Source organism: Empidonax traillii, unplaced genomic scaffold, assembly GCF_003031625.1.
Source record: "Empidonax traillii isolate 1590-97213 ecotype Southwest subspecies unplaced genomic scaffold, ASM303162v1 scaffold264:size1143063, whole genome shotgun sequence".
In the NCBI taxonomy this organism is placed as follows: Eukaryota; Metazoa; Chordata; class Aves; order Passeriformes; family Tyrannidae; genus Empidonax; species Empidonax traillii.
In genome coordinates this window covers 166,646-180,224 of record NW_020955457.1, presented here as the reverse complement: position 1 = coordinate 180,224, position 13,579 = coordinate 166,646, and the positions used below count along the sequence as shown (strand labels likewise).

The 13,579-nt window shown below is 35.4% G+C and overlaps 1 protein-coding gene across 1 annotated transcript in view; it reads right to left on the bottom strand.

Annotated features, from left to right (window-relative positions):
* LOC114060201 (lipoxygenase homology domain-containing protein 1) overlaps positions 1 to 13,579 on the bottom strand; it is a 104,980-nt gene that overhangs the window by 33,516 nt on the left and 57,885 nt on the right. The window contains exons 18-22 of the mRNA XM_027889520.1: positions 11,929 to 12,119; positions 9,817 to 10,027; positions 4,446 to 4,597; positions 1,743 to 1,821; positions 91 to 222 (exon numbers count right to left, since the gene is read on the bottom strand). Of these exons, the coding sequence (XP_027745321.1) occupies positions 91 to 222; positions 1,743 to 1,821; positions 4,446 to 4,597; positions 9,817 to 10,027; positions 11,929 to 12,119 (765 nt within the window). The remainder of the gene's footprint in view (positions 1 to 90; positions 223 to 1,742; positions 1,822 to 4,445; positions 4,598 to 9,816; positions 10,028 to 11,928; positions 12,120 to 13,579) is intronic.

Sequence of the window (13,579 nt, the reverse complement as noted above, 5' to 3'; positions counted from 1 at the left end):
CTGCCTACAGTGTGAAGTGGCCTTGTACCAGTTGTGTTCTGCTCTGCCACGCAGGAGTGATTCATTTCAGATAAAGGACACTTCTCTTACCTTTGAGCGGAATTGCCACTTCTACAAAATCCTTTTTGGAACGTTTATTTATCCAGTCATTGTGAACAAAAACATGTGCAGAAAAAGGGTAGAAGTCTTCTTCTATAACAATTTTTTCCAAGAACCACTCATCTGAAGGAAAATAAATGGGACATTATTCATTTATACCTTTTAAGCAACAAAATATTCTGTGTACACAGTCACAAGTTTCTATCTTTGGCAAACCAGTAAGTGTGGGTTTTTTGATGAACTTCTTAAGGAAATAAGACTTCTGAAAATATTAATGGCTAGGCTTCGCGAATGAAGAACCGGGGAAGGTCTTTACACCTTCCAGCCTGCGCACTGGATTTTTTTTTTTTTTTAGGTGAGACACAGTGTGTGCAGAACTGAGCCCACCCTTTAATCCTGAGGTTCATTTGCCAGGGCCAAGCACGCTTGGACAGTGGCAGCGAGGTCCTCAGGACGTAGATGGATTGCCTTACAGGGCTAACGAGCTCCATCTGCCCAGGGAGTGTCCTAACCAGGAATCGAATCCGGATCTCAGCACTGACAACGCTGTGGTTTAGCCACTGCACCACCAGGGGCACTCATGTTGGCAATGTATTTATGTATTTCTGTCTGTTCCACTACAGTCCAAAATATTCGACAAAGTGAAGAAATCTTTACATTTTTACAGATCTTGTGAAATTAAATGTAGGGATAGATTTGTCATAATGATTATTACCATCTCAAAGTATGGAAAGGCTTCTGTCTGAGATTTTTAGATACAAGAAGTCCCCCAGAGGAAATTATATTATCAATATCCTAAAGGAAAAAGGATCAGGATTTCTATGACATTAGCCACCAAAAAATTCACTCAACACACTGGTGAGGCACTAGTAAGACACGAACTTCGGCTTAAGGTTTAATCTTGGTTGAGACCATTGTGTTGATTCTTTGGAAACAAGCATTTGAAGAATCAGATCTCTGAGTAAACTTGGTTACACTCCAAGTCTTGGTGAAGTGAATGAAAGTTTTAATGTTACCATCTAGGAAATATATGGGAAAGAGTCTGCCAATCATTTTGTCTGAGTCTGAGTTTACCAGCCAGAGTCAGCTTACAATCTTGGGGTTTTTTAAAAATATGAAAGAACAAAAGACTCAGCTTATCATACTCTGGAAGAATCTTATCTCCATTATCAACATTATCTACAGAAGTAGAATATCTGCAGAATCTCTGTTCTTTTGCCTTTAAAAATGGACCAAAATTGGAGCTAAAGGATTGAATAAAATACCAATTCATGATGCTCCTTGCTGTTGCTATTCATTTTTAAAAAATAAGCAGTTTTCCTTATCTTCAACAGTAGCTGTGGAGTTGGAAAGAATGAGAAAAAATGCTGCAAGAATGCAGCCTTTTTGTCTGTCATTCAACCTCACATACACAGTATCCCTTAAAAAAATACATATTTGGCATGGATTAGAAGAAAAAAAGCTATGAGACCAGAACAGCCTTTCTTCCCTCTTCCATCTCCCAACTTAATGAAGCAATTTCATCTTCTTATGTTCATCTAGAAGTATTTAGTCCTGAAAGTAAATTCCTTTTTTTTTTTAATTATCCACAATCTAGTAATTTACATTATTATTACCTTACATTAACTGAAAAAATTGCTGACCTTTTTTTAGACTTTTAAATCCAACCAGAACTTGATTCAACTTGCCAAGGTATACTGATTTGATTTTGAAAATATCCACCTGCAATACAAAAATAATGAAAATTATATTTTAGTAAAACTTAATATGTATCTGCTTTTGAATATTTATCAGTTTAGCCTTGTGTCTGGTCACCGGTTTGTATCTCAGTGGAAGCAAATTTATATTTAATAGGAAGCAGTTTTGGAAATATCAGATATACACACTAGCTATAGTGCTTCTTTCTAGTACCTTCATGGACTGAACTAAGCAAATCAGATCAAGTACTAGTATGTTGAAAGTTACTTTGATCTAGAACTTAACTTACAATGAAACTGATTAATAGGTGTTTAGTAATTCTGAAAATCTGAAGCAATTTCATTTTCACCAAAATTCACAGCTAATTTAGCAAATAAAGCAACTAAATGGGAATTAAGTGAATGGTATCTGTGAAGGTTTCAACCACTGTGCTATTAGGATAAGGATTCCCATTAAAATCATCTCTATAATAGGTCACATTTTCTACATACAAAAGACTTGAATGATTATTAGACTTCATAGAAACTTTCCTTTTTTCCCTACTGTAAATCTTTATAGTGTATTCACCTCCTTGCATAAGCATGGTAATCTACTTCTTTGTGCAGTCATCTTCATAACCAATGGGAAAGCTCACATGAGTGTGCACACTGATACTGGGAACACACATCATTTCGTGATAGTTGAATTGGGCCTGGAGAAGTGAGGTCTGGAAACATGATTCATTAATGGATTCATCTACTCTTTTGGGAAACCAGCTGTGAAATTAAATCTCCATAGCTAAGACTTTTATTTTGTGTGACTTTATGAGCTATCCTGCTGTAGACAGAAACAGTTGTCTTGGAAAGGTTGCATTGAAAATGCAAGTTGAATACAACAATGGGGACTAGTTTGAAAACAAACAGTAAAATGCTTGCATTGTTCCCATAGTTGTACAGTTCCCAAAATTCACACTGCCTGTGAGAATCATCTTGATGACAAGAATCCTCTAGAAAAAAAAAGAGCAATTACTAAGAACATAACATTAGTCATTTGAGGGAAAATTGGAGTAAAGAAAGCTGTGACAAAATGAACCCAAACGGTTGTTACTTGAAATCTTTTCTATAAGCAGAAGATTAAGGTGTTATAGCCCAGGATATAGAAAACCCCTTTAGAGTTTCACAGGACAGATTGAGCTTCTTGAACAAGCCCTTTCAAAAACTGACACGGAATCTGGATTATACAAAAAAATCCTTGTGAATTTGCAGATGAGTCGCACTTCCACAAAACTGAATATTCACAGAAGTCAAGAGCTATTGTTCACATATTTTTTTCTACAAGTTTTATTTTAGCAAAAACAGAACCATTCTTACAAAATAAAGAATTTTTAAAAAGGTCAGGACAGTTCAGTTTTTTGAAAGAAACAAGAAGCAGTCTTTCTTTCAGTCTGCACTGATACCTTATCCATTGTAGCAGCCTTGCTGTTCAGATTTCTCTAAGGTACTATCCTTAAGACTTACTATATAGGACTATTATCTATATCACCAAAAAGAGTAACCTATAAAATTTCCTACATTAAAAACAAGATGAGCCCTAGTATTCTGTCATCATTAATTTCAGATTTTTCTTGTAAGTCTGAGCTACCAGTTTGATCAGTTCTTGATGAACACGACATTGGGCATGCATATTCTCTTCCAGAATGGAGAAAGAAAATATAGGAATACAGAGGGCATAATGACGAAGGTTTGATTTGTTTTCATGCAACAATACTGTATCTTCCAGAATCTTTCAAAATAGTAAGAAAAGTAGATGAAATAAACAGAGGCATGTACAAAGAATAAATGAAGCATGTTGGAAGCAGTTTTCTCTAGATTTATGCACCAAAGACACTACTCTAGACTGGCTGGCAACAGTGAAATACTGTCTCACGCCCTCCCCAAAAGAAGATTCCTATGTACTTCCCAATGAATTTATGAATTCTTTAAAACAAAAAAATCTTCCAAGCTTAAATTCAAAACAAACAGTAGGGTCTAGTAAAGTATCAGCTAGACATGTCCTGTTGATCTGAAATAGATATTTGCTTTTGCTCTGAAATTTTAGTTACTTTTTTCTTATGTCAATAATCACTCCAGGAATTACTCTTCTAGGAAAAACCATTTAACCTCAAAAAGCAACAACACGTTTACCATGTTTAAAAGCAATAAGTGGGTGGAAAAATTGGAAACATGAAAAAATAAGACTCTCCTTGAAACAGTGACAGTGTTCAGGAAAGTTAACAAGAAGAGGTCATGGACTAGTTTAGATGGAGTGCTTACAAATGCAAGATATCCTAACAGAAACGATATCAGTTCTACCAATCAAGCATATTTTAAAAAGCGATGATGCCTCCCTGGCCTTAAAAATTTGGAATATTGAAACAGAACTCTTAGAGAACCTTTAGTCCAACTCATAATTACTTCATCAGCTTAACTGTTTTACTGTTGAACAATGCTGAAAATACTTTAAAACACCTGTAGACACAATTGCCTCTAAGTTTCAAAATAATATTATGCCTATATGGAATATAAAACTTCAGTATTTTTCATACTCTGTCCATTAAAAGCTTTCTTTAAACATGAGTTTTAACAAAAAGACACTCAAAGATTCAGTTACGTTTTCCCACATTGTTTTACCTGCCCTCTTGCCAAAGTGATCAGGCTCTTTTTCGAGTTAAGCCATCGTTTCCCCGAGTAACTTTTTTCTCCTTGTATGCAAAGATAAACTTCACCAGTGGCATCTGCTTTCTTCAAGTCTCCCGTGTGCAAATGGATTGCATATTCCACAACTTCAATAAAAATAGACATAAAAACTTAAAAAGTCAGCAGGAGAAAATACTCATTCTCTTCTTGCCCCAGACTTGCATTATGTGATGATTCCCAGTAGAAACCATTGCAAATTTCATCAAAATTCCATACTGTATCACAAAACAAGGAGTGCAGGTTTCTTCAGTCCTGGTGACGTACATAACCCAAACATATTCCCCCTGTAAATCTTCCTGTATGGCAACCTGCAGAATACAGACTTGTTCTGCTCTGACACCACTCCCAGAAAATCAGCACTTCTGGCTGCTGTTTGAGGCACAGGATCTCCTGTGTACCGTCCCCTTCTCCCTAAGGTAGAAAATTCCTTTCTTAGAAAAATGTCATGTTTACATCCTCTTTGGAAAGTCTTAGTTCTTCTTTCTAAGACTATTTACTGATATTTCTTTGTTACTTCCTTCACTCTCTTTATTTCTGTTTATCACTAGTCAGACAATAATACTATCACAATAATCTTAAGTTAAAATATGTTAATGGGAAGCAGAAATGATGACATAAAAATGCTTTCAACATTAACTTTAACCCATAAATATAAAAACCTCCACACATTTTGTATCAGACTCCAAAGAACCTTCCATTTATTGCACAGTAACCCATAAATCCAGGTCAACTAAGTGAACTTTGATTTTAAGGGAGAGCATTCATGATTTTCTCAGTTGTGATTGTAGTATAGCGATTAGAAGAGACACCTATGACCCCTATAGGAAGCTTCTGCTTCCTTGCCTCTTTCGGACACAATACATAGGGAAGTGATGCAGATGAGACAAGATTGCATTAATACCAAATAAACTTCATGGAAAACTCCTATGTTCACTTTTTTAATGACCTATTTTAGCTCCAGAGTTTTTCATGGAAACAAGGAACAAGAAAACACTTAAACAGAAACAGGTCATCATCTCAGTATTCATTGTTATTTGCATCATTTTAACAAGAAGGAGACCAGGAAAAAACAAGGGGTTTGGGGGTTTGATTGGTTTTTTTTCCTTCTGGTGTTTTCTGTTCTTATTCAAGTTATAATAAATCTCATTTGTATACTGTGTTCATTTGTATAATGCATTCATTTTTGCTCATTTATGTAATGAACTGGTGCTGTCAATTTAGGAATCTAACATCGGTGGCTATATTAGGAGTAAGATTCTTATGCAGTCAGCAGGGAAAGGCAGGTGCTATAGAAAACACCTATGATGGGTTCTCATATATTCCAGAGATAGACACTAGAAGTTAGGAGTCAGATGGTCTAAATGTTCATCTGCTTCCAACCACAGGCATCATTTCTTCAGCCTAAGAAAAAAAACTATTATTGTGCGCAACACAGGTTTGTAAAACACACCTTCCTAGTATTTTTAATAAGGAGGAAAACATTTTTATCCACTGTAAAATGCAAAGTCACATTTAGGATGCGGGTAATGAGCAATGCACATGTACCAAGAATATATTCAAGAGTGCTTATATTACCTCCTGAAAAAGCACCAAGACAGATTTTTTTTAAGGACTGAGAAGCCTTAAAATCCAACATTTTACAAGTCCTGAGCTATCTTTGACTACCCCTATCAGCCCCAACTCCCACAGCCTTCATCACTGGAGCAGTAAAACATAGACAACATCTAGACTGTGTGACATTTACATGCAGCAGAAAGTCTTCCAGCCTCACTCCACCACTTATTCCTACCTGGAATCTGGTTGGCTCTACAACAACTGCTTTCCCAGGAAAGTCATGTGTGTAAAGAAGGAAAGTGGTGCTTAAGACAGACATGAAACCAAGGAGAAACTAAGAAGCACTTTCAGTTTCACAATTGACAGTACAAGCCAGAGAGCCCTGAAATACACATTGTTTAAGTCTAAAACACATGTTTCAGTCTAAAGCACGTCATAGGATTCATGAATATCTAAGTATACATCCTGGAAACATCTGATATTTTCAGGACATTTTGCTTCTTCAATCAAATTTATTCCAAATTAGAAATGGCCCAATTTAACCAATGTGTGCATTTTTTAAAAAGATGTAATTATAAGAAATTTTTAGTAGGTTTGAGAATGATTCTCTGAACCCAGAAGCTAAAGCTGTCATTTTTTTTTCATGCGTAGGTGATAGGAAAACAGGGAGAAAAAAAATGTTCTGAGGATATTTATTTTTAAGCTTTTCTTACAGCTCTTTTCACAAGTTGGTGCTATTCATATTGAGTGTTATAATCAAAAGGCCTAAATTCAAATATTGTGACATCTTATATGTTTATTTCTTTGTATGTCTAAAATGAAAAGGTCACACAACTGGATTAAGTGTATTAAAGAGTGGGTTTGCATACTGACTGTAGAATTAATATCTAAAAGTATGCATTTAATAATAAGGGCTGTTATCAGTCTGCTAATAAAAGTGTGCTCATTGCAATAAACTTCTGAAATGTCTTTGTTTCTCTTTATCTTTTACTACAGGGGGAAGAAAGTCTGAGAAAATCTGTTTGCTGAAAAGTAGCTTTATTCACTGCAGCATTATTTACTTCAGGGACTCCCCCTGGGATTTTTTCTTTTTTTTTTAATAATTTAAACTAAGGACTGGGAAAGTACTTGCAATTGATAGTATCACTCAGGTTTGATGATAAGAAGTAAAACAAGAATTTTCTGAGACTGGGTCCTAACATATCGTGCACTGCCAGGTGAGAGGCAACCCAGCTCCATTAAAGTCAGTGTAACTACACAGACTTGCTTTTGCTGGAGTTCCAGATAATTGAAAGCTGTCCAGGTGACACCTGAGCACTTAACCAATGGCATTTTTGCTTTCAGGGGAGTTGGGATATGAAGGTGAGATTCTGAGTTATTTGTCTAGAATGTTGCCTTGTCTGTATAATTGGGCCACGTGAGCAGATTCATTGGAGTCAAAAGGATACTTGAGTGAATAAGATCAAAAGAATTTGGTCCACAGGTCTGATCACTCAATTGGAGTGGATTAGAAATCACAGCACTCACGTTTTTATTGCTTTTGTCCAGAATCATTGGTATATGTAAACACGAGCTTAGCATCAATCACACAAGTAATATTGAAACGAGATAGACTCTGAAAGTTAAGAATGTATCTCATGTTTTTGCTGAGTCAGTATTTCCAGCTGAATCTGCTGAATCTATTGATGCATAATATAAAGCTCAGTGTATTCATAGCAAATATTTCCCATTAATTTTATACCATAAAAGTGAAATAACAGTATACAAACTAACCCCTATGAAAGGAGTCATAAGACAAAAGAGATGTTTGGAAATGGGGTAATAGTTTTTAGAATGAGTTTGGGACCATTCTACCAGATGAACAACATACCAAAGCAACAAAGATCTACTAAGACAGCTGTTTTGTTCAGCCTTGTCATTCTTTGTCTCTTCCCAATCCTATTGATAAAGCTCTGTTTCAGATGTGAGCCAACACAGAGTGAAACTTAAAATGATCACCTAATGCTCATTTAAAAAGGGAAAAAAATCACTATAAACTAAAGATAGGAGAGAAAATATTTTTCTTTTCTGTCTCTTTTTTTTTTCTTTTTTTTTGGGGGGGGGGAGGGTCTAGGAATGAAACTGAAATATAAGGAAGAAGCTGACATAAATTTTAGACTGAATTAGTATTGGGATCTTGGAGAATGAAACTGATATTAACACCTCCACTTGGAGATCTCTGGACTCCACAAAATAGTTTGTGAGAAACTTCCTAGGTTAGCAGATACTTCCATCTATGGAATCATTTTTGAGGGAAAGCATATACACATCTATTACCACAAGTTTTCCAAGAAAAACACCCTAATTTTCTAATGTGCCTCAAAATTAATTGCTGTACACATCAGAATAATGTATCTGGTTCTTAGTATAAAAGAGACTTTGAGGGCTGTATTCTAGAATTTTTTTTAAATTATTTATTTCTGGAATTTTTATATGCAGTTAAACATTTACCAAGTTTGCATCCAGAAAATAATTATCAATATTTATGATTTGTCCCATTTTTTTCATAAATAAATTAGGGAAATAGAGCTTTTTAACAAGCTTTAGAATTACTATTACTTACAATTCATGATTATTCATCCAACATATAATACATCCAACATCCAATGGTTTGGGGTTTTTTATGTGATGGATCAAAACTCTAAAATTGTAAGACTTTTCAGTAAATGAACACAATGTGGCTAACTTTTTCTAATTATGAAAACAAACACTAAACCAGAAATTTGAAAGGTCTTCAGTGTTTTTGTTCAAGTTTCAACTTTAAATTTGATGAAATATTTAGGAAACATTCCTTAGAGAATGGAATGCCAAAGTTCACGTGGCCTATTTTATTCCTTTTTCTGGGCTGCTTTCACCTTTTTCTATTAGTTTCTGTTAAAGCAGAGCACTTTTCGTACCATAACCTCTAGCAATAAACCTCTTAGTGGCACTAAAAGCTCCAATATACGATCTTTACTATCCCCATCAATCCTCTTTATTCTAATGAGCTGGATAGACGGGAAGCCTGTTCTTAAGATCTTAGTGATCAAGTTATCAGTATGCAATTGGTTGTTCCTCAGCATATTCCAGGAGGGGGTGGCAGAAAGCACTTAATCATCTCTCTGGCATCATACCATTCGCATGTGCTACTAATATGCAACTTAATATATACTTTTGTAGAATATTACTTACTGGACTATAAATTTCTCATTGGCACCAATAAAAAACACTAGTGCAATTGAAATTCTTGGATATCTCTTTGCTGGCTAATTGCAACACATTTTAAGAATTCTACCTTTGCTTTGTAGGGGATCTGCAATTCTCTCATTCTTAAAAAGTTTGCTCTGCTTCTAGGTCATGTATATTTCTTTGTGAATCGGAAGATACAGGTAATATTACAGAGTAGATGACATTTTGTACACACCTTCACCTGACACTGCATTAATATAAAGAGACAATAAATAATCAAAAGCTAAAACTGGAACATCATTTAACATGAAAGAAGCCAAATACTATGTTTGGTGTCAACAGTTAGAGAATCTGTCATAATCCTCCTACTAATGATTTATGTTTTCTCAGCTTTCTTTTGTGATAAATGCAGGTATAAAATCATTATATTCCTTAATATCAAATACTTATGGAAACCCTTACACAGTATTTTAGGCCCAAAAGAGATATACTGGTATTCTAGAGACAGATCCTGATCCCAGTTACAATAAAGGACATAGCTTACCAGGCAAAGGCTCCTGATCTGCATAGAGAGCTGGCAGTTCCACACATTTCTCTTCCGTAGGGTTGAACCAGCAGTCAAAAGCTAAATACATTTCTTCCTTTGTGCCTGTGTGCTTCATATGCAGGAAATCTAAGTGCCATGGCTGTTTTAGCTCACTATGTGGGCCAGTTACCTGAACTTTGTATATTGAGCCAATATCTGCCAGTTCATCCTATGTGAGGAGAAAGAGAAGATGAATGGATCTCATTTTAATTGTGCCAGAGCAAATGTAGTTGGTAACTGTATGCAACAGTTAAAAAAACTTCAGTAGTTAAAGAATTGGGGCAGATTTACAACTAGTACTATTTTTCTTCTTTCTAATCAATACAAAATTGATTTAATAATGTGAATGAGGAGATGAAATGCTTGGGGTTTGATATCAGGGAAAAAGCAATAACAGTCACTGCTAAAATTTGTACACGGAACAAGGCACAGTGTTCATATATATTACACTGATTCAGTAAACTATTTTCAGGCACAGAAGCTTTGGTTGATTTTTAAAATTTTGAACACTATTGGAAATATTTCTTACAACTTGTAATATAAAATTGGTGCAATTAACTATAAATTTGAAGGAGAGCTAATCTAATTTTAAGGAAAAATCAAAAAAAATCCTCCATCTTCACTCTAGATCATACTCTCATATAGAAGCTCTGCATTAAAATCTTGCATTCATGCTTGAGAAAAAAATTCTAATTCTACTGGAGATAATACAGGATCTCTATGACATACCATTGCTTGAGTAAGTGAAGGTAGAGGAGGCTTTAGATACTGTAATTATTGACTTAAAATTATTTTTTCCCTCTATGAGTGGAAAAAAAGGGAGAAAACAGAAGTTGTCTTTTCCTCTTCCTATTCACTGTTTCTCATATTCTTTCCTCTGCTCTTTCATTTCAAATACTGCCCAGGTAGTAGAAGTGCATGTGACTTGACTTCAGCCTTTTCTCTGACAGGGCACTTCCAGTTTCACACTATGTTTTTGTATTTACCAGAGATTCTTGGAAAAAACTTAGGAAAACCTTATGAGTACTCTTCATTTTGGATCTTTTTTGTAGCTAATCTAGTCCGTTTAGTTCCTCTTTCGTTAAAGAAATGTGGAACTTCAAAACCCAGACAATTATTTCTCAATCAAGACAAATATTAGCTCAATCACCAAGAACAAAAACAAAGTGATAATAATAAAAAAAACAACACAAACAAACAAACAAAAACCACAAAACAAAAACCTCCAACCACAAACAACAAAAAAAAAACGTTAGAAAAAGCAGTTTGTTCAGAGAAACACAGTGGCAGGGATGCATAAGTTACATGAAAGAGAAAATTAAACTTTCTGTAGGTTTCATCCCATTTATCATAGAATCACAAAATCACTGAATATGATGAATTGGACAGGATCCATAAGATCATCGAGTTCGGCTCTTATGCCTGCACAGGACCATCCTGAAGAGTCACACCATGTGCCCAATTGTCCAAATACTTCTTGAAGTCTGTCAGGCTTGGTGCTGTGACCATATCCCTGGGGAGCTTGTTCCAGTGCCCAACCACCCTCTGGATGAAGAACCTTTTTCTAGCATCTAACCTAAACCTTCCCTAACCCAACTTCAGGCCATTCCCTTGGGTCCTATCCCTGTTCCCCACAGAGAAGAGACTCCTCTGAAGAGTCTGACCCTTCTCTTCCCCTCATGAGGAAGCAGTGATTCTTCCTTCTCCATCATCAGCTCCAAAAGCTCTAAAGTGCATATTGTATGCTTACCAATTGCTTACTTTTGTGAGATCAACAAAGCCTGTGAATCAGTACATGCAGCATGGTATATACACTGTGATATGCACCAAGAGACCAATTTGCTTACTTAAACATTCTCAGTATGAGACACCGGGAGGATCTGCTCATTCAAAAACCTTGTTAAAATGTTGCTATCTACAAACAAAAGTGATGACCTGTGCCAAACCACACAGAGGACTTAAAAATCAATTAGGTAGTTTAGTTTAAAGAAACAATTTATCTCAGAATTAAGTGGGTTATTTGCTACATGATTCATAGGCTTTTCTTGCAATAGAGAAGGGTTGAAGTACTTTGATCTGCGTTGCTTTCCCCGTGACTTGAAGTGGGAACTTTTTGCAGCTCAGGTTGCCGTAAAAGATAAAAGAAAGGCATATTGGATCCTCCTCATTGCTCAAGTCGGATCCAGTGATATCCATTATCCAGAGACCAGATGGTTTCATGTTGATTTCAGGCAGTTTAGGACTAAGAGTCAATCTTCTACCTTTAAAAATTAACAAAGAGAAAGAAAATATAACAGCATGAGAGAATGGCATAATCTAGCAGGACCATAGCCTTTACGGTACATAAGCAAAGCTTCTTTTGCAGATTTTGTTGTATCTATAGCAACTGTTCACTAAGAATAACACATCAATAGCTTTTTTTTTTTTTCCAAGAATTTAACTGCTTAATGTTCTTTCTGTGTTTTGAATTTAGTTTCAAAGGCATTTTTTGGATGCCAATGTATTTTCCACGTCATGTTTGGAAGTAATTGCTACGAGAACATTCCGTTACCTTTTAGAGGTCTAAGCAATTGTTCTCAAAAATGCAATCAATGTTACTAAAACTAATTTATCATTTAGGGGCACCAGCCAAATGTAGCATGTAGGCACCTAATGCAAAATGAACAATTCTAATGAACTTCACTCATAACTGGATCTTACCCAGCAGTATAATATGTACTGTAATGGTGTGACTGACAGATAACCTATAATAAACACACAAAATTATTTGCCAGATCCTCAGAAGATCAATATTACCATCTCCCTCTCTTTTTCTTCATTAATTACTGTTATTCTTCATTTTAGTTCTGTTTTAACCATTCGGGAGGAAAGGAAAATGATTTAATGGAGAGGAACAGCTCAGAAAAATGTACTTTCTACAACCCAGAAAAACCACACTACTGAATACTTGCATATCTATCGTGGACACCTTGTGTTTTTAAGCTATCTTACTCCCTCTGGACAAACTTTTGTATCTCATTTTCTTTGCACTGAATTGTTTTCGTAGGATTGAAGGAAGAAATTTTTTACTAGTTCTAAAAGACTTAAGGTCTTGCTATAGGTGTTCTTTTGCTAAGTACATCCAGGTTTAGATTTGCACAAATTGTGGTGTAATGGTAATTTTGAAATGAGCAGAAACTGAGCATACCAGAACTACACCTTTGTGCTGTGGAATAATACCACAGGTATTATTCCTATTATTATAGGCTCATTTCACTCACATCCAACTTTTCTTTGGATTTCAAATAAGATCCCAAGCTGAAAAGTGATGAATAAAATTTAAGCTATTTATCCCCATGAGGTGCACATCCCAAGCTCCGCTTTATATCTCTCTTTGCAATGTTCTATATTTAATTTGGAAAGCAAGTGTTTCATACACAGCAAATTGACAAGATGGAATTATATTAACTTTTTCCTTACCAGATGAGGCTTTGCTATAACACTAAGAACAAACTAAAATTCACATTTTCAATAAAATGAGCATATTATAGAGGTCTGAAAGAGCTGTAGGAAAACATATATATAGAACAGTCAAATCAGTTTTGAAGAACTTACCAGTTGTTACAACCTCACAAACAGTGTCACATAAGCCCAAATGGGTATCAAGCCAGTTCCACAATGGAAAGACCCATTCTTTGTCTGAATCTTGTGATTCCTTGACTGTTACCATCTTGAGGTACAT